This window comes from Cherax quadricarinatus, chromosome 91, assembly GCF_038502225.1.
Source record: "Cherax quadricarinatus isolate ZL_2023a chromosome 91, ASM3850222v1, whole genome shotgun sequence".
In the NCBI taxonomy this organism is placed as follows: Eukaryota; Metazoa; Arthropoda; class Malacostraca; order Decapoda; family Parastacidae; genus Cherax; species Cherax quadricarinatus.
Genome location: NC_091382.1, coordinates 11,614,431 through 11,628,430, shown reverse-complemented (window position 1 = coordinate 11,628,430; position 14,000 = coordinate 11,614,431). Strand labels below are relative to the sequence as shown.

The 14,000-nt window shown below is 38.5% G+C and overlaps 1 protein-coding gene across 1 annotated transcript in view; it reads left to right on the top strand.

Annotated features, from left to right (window-relative positions):
* The window catches only part of LOC128704929 (uncharacterized), a 193,604-nt gene that overhangs the window by 146,219 nt on the left and 33,385 nt on the right, over positions 1 to 14,000 (top strand). The window contains exon 6 of the mRNA XM_070104387.1: positions 5,328 to 5,420. Coding sequence (XP_069960488.1) covers positions 5,328 to 5,420 — 93 coding nt within the window. The remainder of the gene's footprint in view (positions 1 to 5,327; positions 5,421 to 14,000) is intronic.

The window sequence follows — 14,000 nt, the reverse complement described above, 5'->3', positions numbered from 1 at the left end:
GAGGCGGGGTGGCCCGAAAGGAAAAACGAAAGTTTCTCCTTTTGCATTTAGTAATACAGTGGACCCCCGCATACCGATGGCATCACATAGCGATTAATCCGCATACCGCTTGCTTTAATCGCCAAAATTTTGCCTCACATACCGCTTAAAAACCCGCTCACCGATTTTCGTCCGAGACGCGTCCAATGTGCGGCCTGAGCCACGCTCACATGTTCCGCCGGTGGCATTGTTTACCAGCCAGCCTCCGCGGTAACATCCAAGCATACAATCGGAATATTTCGTATTATTACAGTGTTTTCGGTGCTTTTTCTGGAAAATAAGTGACCATGGGCCCCAAGAAAGCTTCTAGTGCCAACCCTACAGCAATAAGGGTGAGAATTACAATAGAGATGAAGAAAAAGATCATTGATAAGTATGAAAGTGGAGTGCGTGTCTCCGAGCTGGCCAGGTTGTATAATAAACCCCAATCAACCATCGCTACTATTGGTGGTACAGCTGCTGCTGCACTGTCAGCTGCTGCTGCTGCTGCACTGTCAGCTGCTGCTGCTGCTGTAGCATCGTCTGCTGCTGCTGTAACATCGTCTGTTGCTGCTGTAGCGTCGTCTGTTGCTGCTGTACCACCGTCAGCTGCTGCTGCTGCTGTAGCATCGTCTGCTGCTGCTGTAACATCGTCTGTTGCTGCTGTAGCATCGTCTGTTGCTGCTGTACCACCGTCAGCTGCTGCTGCTGCTGTAGCACCGTTGTTGGTGTGGCTTATTGAGAATACCAAGAAACAATTAACCCCAGAGGATTTGCCACCCAGGATAACCCAAAAAAGTCAGTGTCATCGAAGACTGTCTAACTTATTTCCATTGGGGTCCTTAATCTTGTCTCCCAGGATGCAACCCACACAAGTCGACTAACACCCAGGTGAACAGGGAAAAATGCCTGGAACTAGTGCTCATATTGGTGAATTTAAAGCCAGCAAAGGTTGGTTTGAGAGATTTAAGAATCGTAGTGGCATACACAGTGTGATAAGGCCTGTTCTGGAAGAAAATGCCAAACAGGACCTACAGTACTCAGGAGGAAAAGGCACTCCCAGGACACAGTGTCTTATCAGTCATTGCTGCATCTTCAATAAAGGTAAGTGTCATTTATTCTTCATTTAGTAGACTAGTACATGCACAATATATACTGTGCATGTACTACTCTACTATTGTGCATGTATCCTTCTCTTTGTGTGTGGGAAAATGTATATTTCATGTGGTAAAAAATTTTTTTTTTCATACTTTTGGGTGTCTTGCACGGATTAATTTTATTTCCATTATTTCTTATGGGGAAAATTCATTCACATACCGATTATTTTGCATAACAATTACCCCTCTTGCACGGATTAAAATCGTTATGCGGGGGTCCACTGTATATACAAGAGAAGGGGTTACTAGCCCCTTGCTTCCGATTTTAGTCACCTCTTACGACACTCATGGCTTATGGAGGAAGAATTCTGTTCCACTTCCCCATGGAGATAAGAGGAAATAAACAAGAACTAGTAAGACAATAGAAGAAAACCCAGAGGGGTGTGTGTGTGTGTGTATATATACTTGTACATGCATGTGTAGTGTGACCTAAGTGTAATTAGAAGTAGCAAGACATACCTGAAATCTTGCATATTTATGAGACAGAACAAAAACACCAGCAATCCCACCATCATGTAAAACAATTACAGGCTTCTGTTTTACACTCACTTGGCAGGATGGTAATACCTCCCTGGGCAGCTGCTGTCTACCAGCCTACTACTGAGGTTGAACTTACTTAATATACAAAGTTCTTCTTTCACCAAACTGGCCATATCCCACTGAAGCAGGGTGGCCCAAAAAGAAAACCGAAAGTTTCTCTTTTTAACTTTAATAATGTATACAAGAAAAGGAGTTACTAGCCCCTTGCTCCCAGCATGTTAGTCACCTTGCCAGAGGTGTGCAGATACTGCAGTTCAGATGACTTGTATCTGCATGTCTCTGAGGTAACAATTATAATAAATTCACTGTAAAACAAGACAGGAAGCATAACTAATTTACCGACACTAGTGTACAAAAAAGCACCTCATGTGCTGCCACCCAATATTGCAGTTCTGCTCAACAAATCATTAAAACCTGGAACCTTTCCAGTGATGCTTATTACATGTAAACTACATTTTTTTTTTAACACAAAAAGAAATACAAATTTGAATTTAAATATCAAGAGTTACCCCTGATACACAGAGGAGGTTGTACAACTTAAGTTAATAGCTATAGGCCAATATCCACCTTGCCATTACTATCTAAAATCTTTGACAAAAATAATTCATAATCGAGTTTATTCCTTCCTAGCATCTCACAATATACTCAACCCCTGCCAGTTCAGTTGTAGTCCAAAAAAGAGTACAAATGATGCAATTATAAAAATACTTGAACTGCTTTATGCAGTTCTTGAAAATGATGAGCATCCCCTGGGCCTGTTCATAGAACTGGGGAAAGCTTTTGATACAGTGGACCACATCTTACATCTTTAACTAGAATATTATAGTATCAGAGGTCATACTCTTGCATACCTAAAGTGTTAGTAACAGACACCATCCATGGCATAACCTCATCAACTTAGCCTGTCCATGTAGGAGTGCATTAAGGCAGAGCTCTTGGCACTTTGCTCTTCCTCGTTTACATCAGTGGTCTCCCCAGTGCACTTCAATGTTTGGAAAAAGAGCTACAAATATCCATCTAAACATAATGATTAATGGTTCTTCCATTGTAAGACAAACCAAAGGAAAATTTTTAGATCTGCACCTTGACTCCTACTTAAAGTTTAACACCCACTTCCAGAACATAAAAGAGAAGGTATCCAAAACACTTGGCATCCTCTCCAAGATACATTACTGTATACCTCATATAGCACTACTTATATTGTACAACTCTAATCTATCCTTACCTTGTGGTACATGTGCCTGGGGATCTACTACACCAAATCACCTAAAACCCTTAATAACTCAACAAAAAGCTGCTTTGTGAATGATTACCCATTCCAGTGCCAGACATCATACTCCTCCACTCTTCAGAACCTTAAACTTAATATACACAAGATGCACTCGTAATACTGTGCCTGCTGTATATAGAGGATAATCAGTTCCAATACAAATGCATCTCTGAAACTTTTCCTTGATAGCTACAACAGAACTTGCAGGCATAACACAAGACAAAACAAATTCTCTGACTCCTCCTGTGCAAAAACTCAATGCACATAAAAAGAACTAAGATCTGGACCTCCTTGCCTGAAGCATCGAAAGGTCACCTAGTTACCAGTTGATTTAGAGCTATTGTTAACCCTTTGACTGTCGCAAGCCCCTTTCTGAAACTGTCATTCTATGTCGAAAAATTTTTGGAATTTTTTTTTTTTTCTTATGAAATGATTCAGAATTTTCCCGATGGTAATGACACCAAAAGTACGAAATTTGGTCGAAAATTTACAGAATTACGCTCCCGCGAAGTTTGCGATGTCGACGATATATACGCATCGGCAATTTTGCCAACTTTGAGCCCTATTTTCACCCAATTCCATTGTTCCAGTTGACGAAACTCATAGAACTCCATTTTTTCTTTCAACCGAGTACAAGAAACTGCCCATTTACCGATTTGAACTACCCAATAAAGTGGTCAGAAATTGGCAATTTGGCCAATTTCATGCAAATTAAAAAAGATGCCAATTTCAAAATAGGGTCCAGAATAAACAATGCAGATATTCTTGGCACTAAAATAACATATCCTCTGTTCATTAGTCATGTCTCTAGGTCCCTCTTATATTACTCTTGCTTTCTATTTTGATTTTTTATTCACACAAAAAAATACAAAATTTACTGTTATGCAGACTACTGCATTATTGTAAAAATGGTGTAAATAATATCAGTGCACTAGTGAAAGAATATTAGACTCCCCAGTTGATGTGTATTGGATGTGTGGTGTGAGTTGCTTATTCCTGAACATTGGTAAAAATCAAACGTTTCCGCTACTTAGAGCTCAATTTCAAGGTCGTTTTCATCATGAAGCTAATCAAACTCATCTCTATTTCTGTAATATGTTTTCCATTCTATCAAATGAGACCAAGAAAACGAGAATACAACCATAAATACTACACGAAAATACACGTCAAAGTCGGCGTTTTAATCCAAAAACATGGTCAGAGCGTTTTTTTCACGTGCACTGCATGCTGCAGGATTTTTTTTGTGGTGCACACTGACCACACAGACCCATCCTCTCGCATGTGGGCCTACCAGCTTTCTCCTGCTTGAGAGGTATTGAGTATTACCTGGAGTTTACCTGGAGAGAGTTCCGGGGGTCAACGCCCCCACGGCCCAGTCTGTGACCAGGCCTCCTGGTGGATCAGAGCCTGATCAACCAGGCTGTTGCTGCTGGCTGCACGCAAACCAACGTACGAGCCACAGCCCGAAACACTGGCTCGTAAGAAATACATACATGGCTGAAACAGTCAAAGGGTTAAAAAGCACCTAAACTCCTTGATGTAATCTAGACAGCAATATGCTGTCATGCAAAATAGTTTTCATCTAATTCTGTTCCTGTTCTTCTAACCTTCCTTCAAACTTCCATATATACAGTGGACCCCCGGTTAACGATATTTTTTCTTTCCAGAAGTATGTTCAGGTGCCAGTACTGACCGAATTTGTTCCCATAAGGAATATTGTGAAGTAGATTAGTCCATTTCAGACCCCCAAACATACACGTACAAACGCACTTACATAAATACACTTACATAATTGGTCTCATTGGGAGGTGATCGTTAAGCGGGGGTCCACTGTAATTACTAACATGTATTGTCTCATTTTGTTTGCATTTTAATCTAAGTAACTCACTGTATCACTTTATGTAAAATTGTTTAGAGTCACAGTATACTACAGTAAGCTCGCTTATAAAAGCTCTTTCATGTAGAGCAATTTATTGTAAATGTGAATTAAATAGTACATGGAAAGGCCTTCATAGTAGACCATCTAAAATTTTGGATGCTTTCTTTTACCTAAAAATAAATTGCAGTACCTAGAGGGGCTTTATAAGAGATCTTTACTGTATTTTTTTATTATTATTTTATTATCACACTGGCCGATTCCCACCAAGGCAGGGTGGCCCGAAAAAGAAAAACTTTCACCATCATTCACTCCATCACTGTCTTGCCAGAAGGGTGCTTTACACTACAATTTTTAAACTGCAACATTAACACCCCTCCTTCAGAAGAAGAAAAACTGTATTTTATTATGATTTATTTATTGCATATTTATAATGTGTGACTATTATATTTTTTTAATCCTACAGATATCTTGAATTGAGTGATGAAGAAAGAGAGAAACTAGAAGGGTCTTACAAAGTGGCCAAGAAGCTGGAACGACTTCAAAGTAAAAAAGAACGGTATGTCACTTAATTATTTTTTTTAATTTTGAATTAAATTCAACTTGGAAGTTCTTTAAGATGCTGCAGTTTGGAGAGTCATTTGAATTATGATGTCCATATTTCTGGTAAGACATATATTAACTGAATGATGAATGTATTTTCTTCCCTGGGTCACTATGCTTTAGTGGGAAACAGCCAATGTCGGAAAAATTAACATTTATTATGGTCACCTCATCCTTTACTTCATATACAGACGCCCCCCAACTTACGAACAAGTTACGTTCCAGAAGGCTGTCCGTATCTTGAATTGTTTGTAAGTTGTTATTTTGCCATTTTTCTATTGTTACGATTATTATTATTGTTCTCTTTCTGCGCTGTTGTCCATTAAAAACTTAAACAATACTGTACAGTATCATTATTGTACAGTTCTTAATACTAAAGCATATTTTAATAATAAATACTGTAATAAAAAACTTCTTACATTTTTAATTGGTACAATAAACTTGCGGTGATGGATGAGAGGAAGATCGGAAGTTGTGTGAGGCTACTGGAGGAGAGGGTCGTCAACCTCATACACTTCGTCATCAAATGCTTCATCAGTCAGGGTTTCATAAGCCTGGGTTTCTTCAACATCTGAAGAGGCTTTTCATGTAGAAGGCACTGGTCTGAAGAATTTGTCTAAGGAAGTTGCACTGTTTTTCTCTTCTTGTTGTATATAAGACAGTAGCATGAGATAGAATTGTTAACACCAGTTGACACCTTTGAGTATCTCTCAATATTGGGGTCCTGAAGCTCAAACATATAGAGACCTCTCTTCATAAGAGAAAATGCCTCTTCCATCATTTTCGTCTCAAACTTTATAGAAGAAACAGTTTCATCTTGTTCTTCTTGCTCTTCCTTACACTGCATCTCTTCCAGCTCCATCAAATCTTCATTCCAAACTATTGACTTCAGTGCTGCCCAGCGTGGGTTTTGGCAAAACATTGTATGTACTATGCAGAAGGCGCGCAACTCAAAATTCAGATTTGCGAAAGTATTGCAAATGAAACTTTAACTAACACAGCAGTCTGAATGTCTGAATGTTCATAACTCAAATGTTCGTAAGTAGGGTAGCGTCTCTATACTGTTTATTTATTTATTTATTTATTTAATAATTTGAACATGATACATAGAAGTACAAAGAAATACAGTGGTTAAGTGTAACATGCCAAAGCCCCTTGTATGCAGAGTATTATGGGCAGGCTTAAAATTAACTTAAGATTAACTAAGCAATGATATGTTCAGTGGTAAACATTATTGTAAACAGATAACAATTAAGCACAAATGAGTATTTCAGAGACTGGTCATATGGTCATTTACTGTTGCTGTGCATTCATTAGAATGGAGTATTCTGTTAGGTAATGTAATTAAAAATAACAAAGTTTGATTGGGTCACAGGTTAAACAGTTATGAGATACAATTATTCAGTATTTATTTAGTTGTGGGTGAGTAAGTGATTTTTAAGAAGAGACTTAAATTTATAAATAGACAGTTTTTCTTTTATATTCACAGGTAATGAATTCCAGATTTTTGGGCATTTTATGTGCATTGAGTTTTTGCATAGTGTGAGATGGACACGAGGAACATCAAAGAGTGATCTGTGCCTTGTGTTATGGTCATGTGTTCTGTTGAGGTTGGTAAGGAGACGTTTGAGAGGAGGGTTTATATCCAAGTTGAGTGTTCTATATATGTAGTAGGTACAGTAGTAAGTATGGATGTTTTGTATGGTGAGTAGGTTTAGAGTTTTGAATATTGGTGGAGTGTGCTGCCTGTAGTGGGAATCTGTTATCTTACGTATTGATAAATCAGATACGCATAGGCAAAAGAAGAATACAAGTCACGCTAGTGTGGATAAAATAGTTGAAAACTAACCCACACTATCATGGCTGGAACATATTATTTATTTTTATTTGTTTATTTATTTATTTATTTGCAAGTAGTCATACAATAGTTCCATTAATTATAAATGAATCTAATTTATATAAACAAAGGATATATTCATATTTTCAAAAATGTTTATGAAACATGATTCAATTATACAGTGGACCCCCGCATAGCGATTTTAATCCGTGCAAGAGGGCTCATTGTTATGCGAAATGATCGGTATGCGAATGAATTTTCCCCATAAGAAATAATGGAAATCAAATTAATCTGTGCAAGACACCCAAAAGTATGAAAAAAAAAAATTTTAATACACACAAACTGAAAAAGGCATGCATAATTACATGACACTCACTTTTATTGAAGATCTGGTGATGATTGATGGGATGGGAGGAGGGGAGAGAGTGTGTTAGTGTTTAGAAGGGGAATCCCCTTCCATTAAGACTTGAGGTGTCGAGTCCTTTTCTGGGGTTACTTCCCTTCTTCTTTTAATGCCACTAGGACCAGCTTCAGAGTCACTGGACTTCTTTCGCACAACATATCTGTCCATAGTGGCCTGTACCTCTCGTTCCTTTATGACTTCCCTAAAGTGTTTCACAACATTGTCAGTGTAATAATCACCAGCACGGCTTGCAATAGCTGTGTGAGGGTGATTCTCATCCATAAAGGTTTGCACTTTCAGCCACATTGCACAGATTTCCTTAATCTTTGTAGTAGGCAACTTCTTCAATTTCTCTCTCCCCTCCTCTGAACCAGTTTCCTCAGGTATGGCCTCTTGCTGTTGAAGTTGATCTATCAGCTCATCAGTGGTTAGTTCTTCATTGTCCTCCTCCACCAACTCTTCCACATCCTCCCCACTAACCTCCAACCCCAAGGACTTTCCCAATGCCACAATGGATTCCTCAACTGGCATAATCCTCTCAGGGTTAGCCTCAAACCGTTCAAAATCCCTTTTGTCTACACATTCTGGCCACAGTTTCTTCCAAGCAGAGTTAAAGGTCTTCTTAGTCACTCCCTCCCAAGCCTTACCTATAAGGTTTACACAATTGAGGATATTAAAGTGCTCTTTCCAAAACTCTCTTAGAGTCAGTTGAGTTTCTGAGGTCACTACAAAGCACCTTTCAAACAGAGCTTTTGTGTACAGTTTTTTGAAGTTTGCAATAACCTGCTGGTCCATGGGCTGCAGGAGAGGAGTGGTATTAGGAGGCAAAAACTTCACCTTAATGAATTTCATGTCCCCATGTCTGTAGGATGACCAGGGGCATTGTCTAACACCAGGAGGCACTTTAGTTCTAATTTCTTTTCAGTTAGGTAATCTTTCACATTGGGGGCAAATGCATGGTGTAACCAGTCATAGAAAAAAGTCCCTAGTGACCCATGCCTTACTGTTTGCCCTCCACAGCACACACAAATTCTCCTTGAGGACATTCTTTTGCCTGAATGGTCTGGGAGTTTCAGAGTGATACACTAATAAAGGCTTCACTTTGCAATCACCAGTAGCATTGGAACACATCAACAAAGTAAGCCTGTCTTTCATAGGCTTGTGTCCTGGGAGTGCCTTTTCCTCCTGAGTAATGTAGGTCCTGCTTGGCATTTTCTTCCAAAACAGGCCTGTTTCATCACAATTAAACACTTGTTCAGGTTTCAGTCCTTCACTGTCTATGTACTCCTTGAATTCCTGCACATATTTTTCAGCTGCTTTGTGGTCCGAACTGGCAGCCTCACCATGCCTTATCACACTATGTATGCCACTACGCTTCTTAAATCTCTCAAACCAACCTTTGCTGGCCTTAAATTCACTCACATCATTAGTTGCAGGCATTTTTTTAATTAAATCCTCAAACAACTTCCTAGCCTTTTCGCTTATGATCGCTTGAGAGACGCTATCTCCTGCTAGCTGTTTTTCATTTATCCACACCAATAAGAGTCTCTCAACATCTTCCATCACTTGCGATCTCTGTTTCGAAAACACAGTTAAACCTTTGGCAAGAACAGCTTCCTTGATTGCCTTTCTGTTGCCCACAATAGTAGCGATGGTTGACTTGGGTTTCTTGTACAACCTCACCAGGTCGGCGACACGCACTCCACTTTCATACTTATCAATGATCTCTTTCTTCATCTCTATAGTAATTCTCACCCTTATTGCTGTAGGGTTGGCACTAGAAGCTTTCTTGGGGCCCATGGTCACTTATTTTGCAGATAAAATCACCAAAAACACTAATAATACGAAATGTTCCAATTGTATGCTTGGATGTTACCGCGGAGGCTGGCTGGTAAACAATGCCACCGGCAGCACATGTGAGGCTGGCTAAGGGCGCACATTGGACGCGTCTCGGACGAACAGCGGTGAGCGGGTTTTTGAGCGGTATGCGAGGCAAAATTTTTGCGATAAAAGTGAGCGGTATGCGGATTAAACGTTATGTGATGCCAACGGTATGCGGGGGTCCACTGTATTCCTGTCGACAATGGACAATAGGTTCAAAAGTAAATATTGAAATTATATTAGGGGAATATAACATTGTGGTTTGCTAAAAGTAGTTTACAGTATGAGAGTGCTACAATTTGGTGTAGGGCAGTACTGTTTTTGGTAGGTATTTATACTATTATGTGGTAATTAGTCATTGTAGGAACTTGGTTATCTAATTTGTAGTTTTAAGATTTAGGTAATTGGGAGATTTACTGGTAATGTTAAATATTGAGTATTGAGTCTAGGGTGATTAAGTGGTTTTTGAGAAGAATCTTAAATTGATTTTCAGACCGGGTTACTTTAGTATTTTCTGGTAATGAATTCCAAATTTTGGGACACTCATGTGCATAGAGTTTTTACAGTGTGATATGGACACGGGGTACATCAAAAAGAGATCTGCGTCTTGTGTTTTGGTCGTGTGTCCTGTTGAGGTTGGTGTGGAGAAGTTTGAGTGGAGGGTTTGTTTGCGTGTATTGTTCTACTTATGTAGTAGACACGTAAATAAGTATGGATGTTCTTTATGGTGAGCAGATTTAGACTTCTGAATATTGGTGGAGTATGCTGTCAGGAGTAGGAATTTATCATTCTGACTGCTGCCTTTTGCTGGCTTATTAATGGTCTTAGGTGATTTAGCCCTTTGACTGGTGCGGCCGTATATACACGTCTTACGAGGTTCCGTGTTTGACGTATATATACTCATAAATTCTAGCGGCTTCAAATCAAGAAGGAGAAAGCTGGTAGGCCCACATGTGAGAGAATGGGTCTGTGTGGTCAGTGTGCACCACATAAAAAAGATCCTGGAGCAGGCAGTGCATAATGAGAAAAAAAAACTCCGACCGTTTTTTTTAATTAAAATGCTGAATTTGTGGTCTATTTTCATAAAGTATTTTTGGTTGTATTCTCGTTTTCTTGATCTCATTTGATAGAATGGAAAGCATATTTTAGAAAAAGAGATGATTTTGATTGATTTTACTATAAAAAGAACCTGGAAATGGAGCTCAAACTAGGGGAAATGTTTGATTTTTGCCGATGTTCAAAAGTAAACAAATGATGCCATTGTCCAATAAATGTCCAACTAGCCATTCTGTTATGCAGTCATGAATGGGTTGATGTTATTTATACAATTATTACAATATTTCAGTAGTCTGCATAATAGTAAATCTTCAATTTTTTTTTTGAATAAAAATTCAAAATAGAAAGCAAGAGTAATATCAGAGGGGCCTGGAGATATGACTGATGAACAAAGAAAATGTTATTTTAGAGCCAGGAATGTCTGCATTGTTCATTCTGGACCTTATTTTGAAATTGTTGTATTTTTTAATTTTCGTGAAATTGGCCAAATTGCAAATTTCTGACCATGTTATTGGGCAGTTGAAATTGGTAAATGGGCAGTTTCTTGTACTCAATCGATAGAAAAAATGGAGTTCTAAAGAAATAGCTATGAGTTTGGTTGACTGGAACAATGGAATTAGCAGAAAATAGGGCTCAAAGTGGGCGAAATCGCCGATTTGTAAATATCGCCAAGGTCACTAACTTCGCAAGAGTGTAATTCCGTCAGTTTTCCATCAGATTTCGTTTTTTTGGTGTCATTACAATCTGTAAAAGATCCTCTATCATTTCATAAGATTTTTTTTTTTTTTTTTTTTTTTTTTTTTTTTTTATAAATTTTGCAACACCAGGAGACACCTCAGGATTGGGGGTTGCGACAGTCAAGGGGTTAATGTTGTTGATCCCCATGCACAAATTCCACATGTGAGATAAGGGTAGATGAGTGAACGATACAGTGCAAGGAGAGCTGATTGTGGAACATAGTACTGTACATTTGATAGTATGCCTACAGTCTTAGAGATTTTCTTGGTAATTTGTTGTACGTGTCTGGAACTTGAGGCTTCTGTCAAGGTAGATTCCTAGGAATTTTCCCTCTGTGAGTCTTATGATGGGTGATCCGTTTAGTGTTATGTTAAGTGGAACATTTGCAGCTTTGTTTCCAAATTGAATGAAACAGATTTTGTCAATATTCAGGATAAGTTTATTAGTCATCATCCAGGCAGATATTTTCTGCAATTTGGCATTGACAGTGTTGGCAAGTATGACTGGGTTTGGGTGGGAGAAGACAAGTAACCCACAGTATCATGGCTGGAACAGTTCACAACTAGCCCACAATGTCATGGCTAAAACAGTTCACAATTAACCCTTAAACTGTCCAAACGTAGATCTATGTGGGAAACAATCAGGCTGCAGCATTAGGGTTAAAAACAGTAGTTATTACTGGGATACCTCAGGGATATGTTTAAAAGACAATATTCAGAATAAAGTTGCTAGTAATGACAAATCAATTGATCAAACCCTTAAGGCTTACTATACAAATAGTAGAAGTCTAAGAAATAAGATAGATGAGCTAAGATTACTTGCAAGTGTAGGTAATAGAGATATTATTGGTATAAGAGACCTGGTTCAACCTGAAAGATAGAGAAATGCCTTCTGAATGCAACATACAGGGTTATAAACTATTCCACACTGATAGGGTCAACAGGAAGGGTGGTGGAGTGGCGATGTATGTCAGAGAAAATTTAAATTGTTGTCTTAGACATGATGTAAGATTAGAAACATCGAACACAGAATCTGTTTGGCTACAGTTTCTCGAGGGATGTGACAAATTAATTTTGGGTGTGATTTATAGGCCCCCAACCTTGATAGGGAGTGCAGTAAGCTGTTATGGGACGAAATTCATAAGGCATCTAGATATGAAAATGTTGTGATAATGGGAGATTTTAACTTTGGAAAAATTGATTGGAACAATATGACAGGAAATCTTGAGTCAAGTGACTTTCTTGATACGGTTCAGGATTGCTTTTTAGAACAGGTTGTGACAGAACCAACTAGAGGAAACAATCTGCTTGACTTGATTCTTGCCAACAAAGATTCACTGATTAATAATCTTGAGGTTAATGATGAGCTTGGGGAAAGTGATCACAAATCGCTTAGTTTCAATATATCATGGAATTACCCAGATAACTGCAATCAAATCTCTGTCCCAGATTTTCTCTTGTCCGACTTCATGGGACTGAAAAATTACCTGGGTGGGCTAAGTTGGGATGTCCTGACTATGGGTCAGGTAGGTGATCTTGGTTGCCAATATGACGTTTTTCAGAGCATAGTTCTAGCTGCCCAGACAACTTTTGTTCCGAGTAGGGAAATTAGATCTAACAAAAATGATCCCAAATGGATGAACAATAGATTAAAACATCTCATTGGTCAAAAGAGAGGCATATATAGGCGTATCAAAAGAGGGGATGGGCAGTTAAGAAATCAATATATTCAATTAAAGGGAGAAATAAAGAAAGGAATAAGAAAAGCTAAAAGGGATTATGAGGCTAAGGTCGCAAGGGATTCAAAGACTAGCCCAAAAGGGTTCTTTCAGTTATACAGAAGTAAGATTAGGGACAAGATTGGCCCACTTAAGAGTAACTCTGGTCAGATCACTGACAGTGATAAGGATATGTGTGAAATTCTCATTACCTACTTCCTCTGTTTTCACCTGGGAAAATACTAGCGATATTCCTGAAATAGATTATGTAGAACAGGATGATGATAAACTGTGCACGATTGCGGTAACTAGTGAGATGGTCCTCAGACAAATAGAGAAACTAAAACCTAACAAATCCCCAGGCCCTGATGAACTGTTTGCAAAGGTGTTAAAGGAATGTTTTTGTACCTCTGTAAGTGTGCTCAAATTATAAATAAATAAATAAATAAATAAATAAATGTAAAGAGGAACTTAGCATACCTTTGGCTACTCTTTTTAACATATCACTACAAACTGGCATAGTGCCTGATAAGTGGAAAATGGTAAATGTAATACTTATTTACATGGCAGGTGACAGGTCCTTGGCTTCGAACTATAGACCAATAAGCCTTACCTCCATAGTGGAAAAATTTATGGAATCAATAATTGCCGAAGCAATTCGTAGCCATCTTGATAGGCACAGATTGATAAATGAATCTCAACACGGTTTTACAAAGGGGCATTCCTGTCTTACGAATTTGCTAACTTTTTTCACTAAGGTGTTTGAGGAGGTAGATCATGGTAATGAATATGATATTGTGTATATGGACTTTAGTAAGACTTTCAATAGAGTTCCATACCAGAGGCTATTGAGGAAATTTAAGGCACACGGAATAGGAGAAATTTTTTCCTGGGTAGAGACATG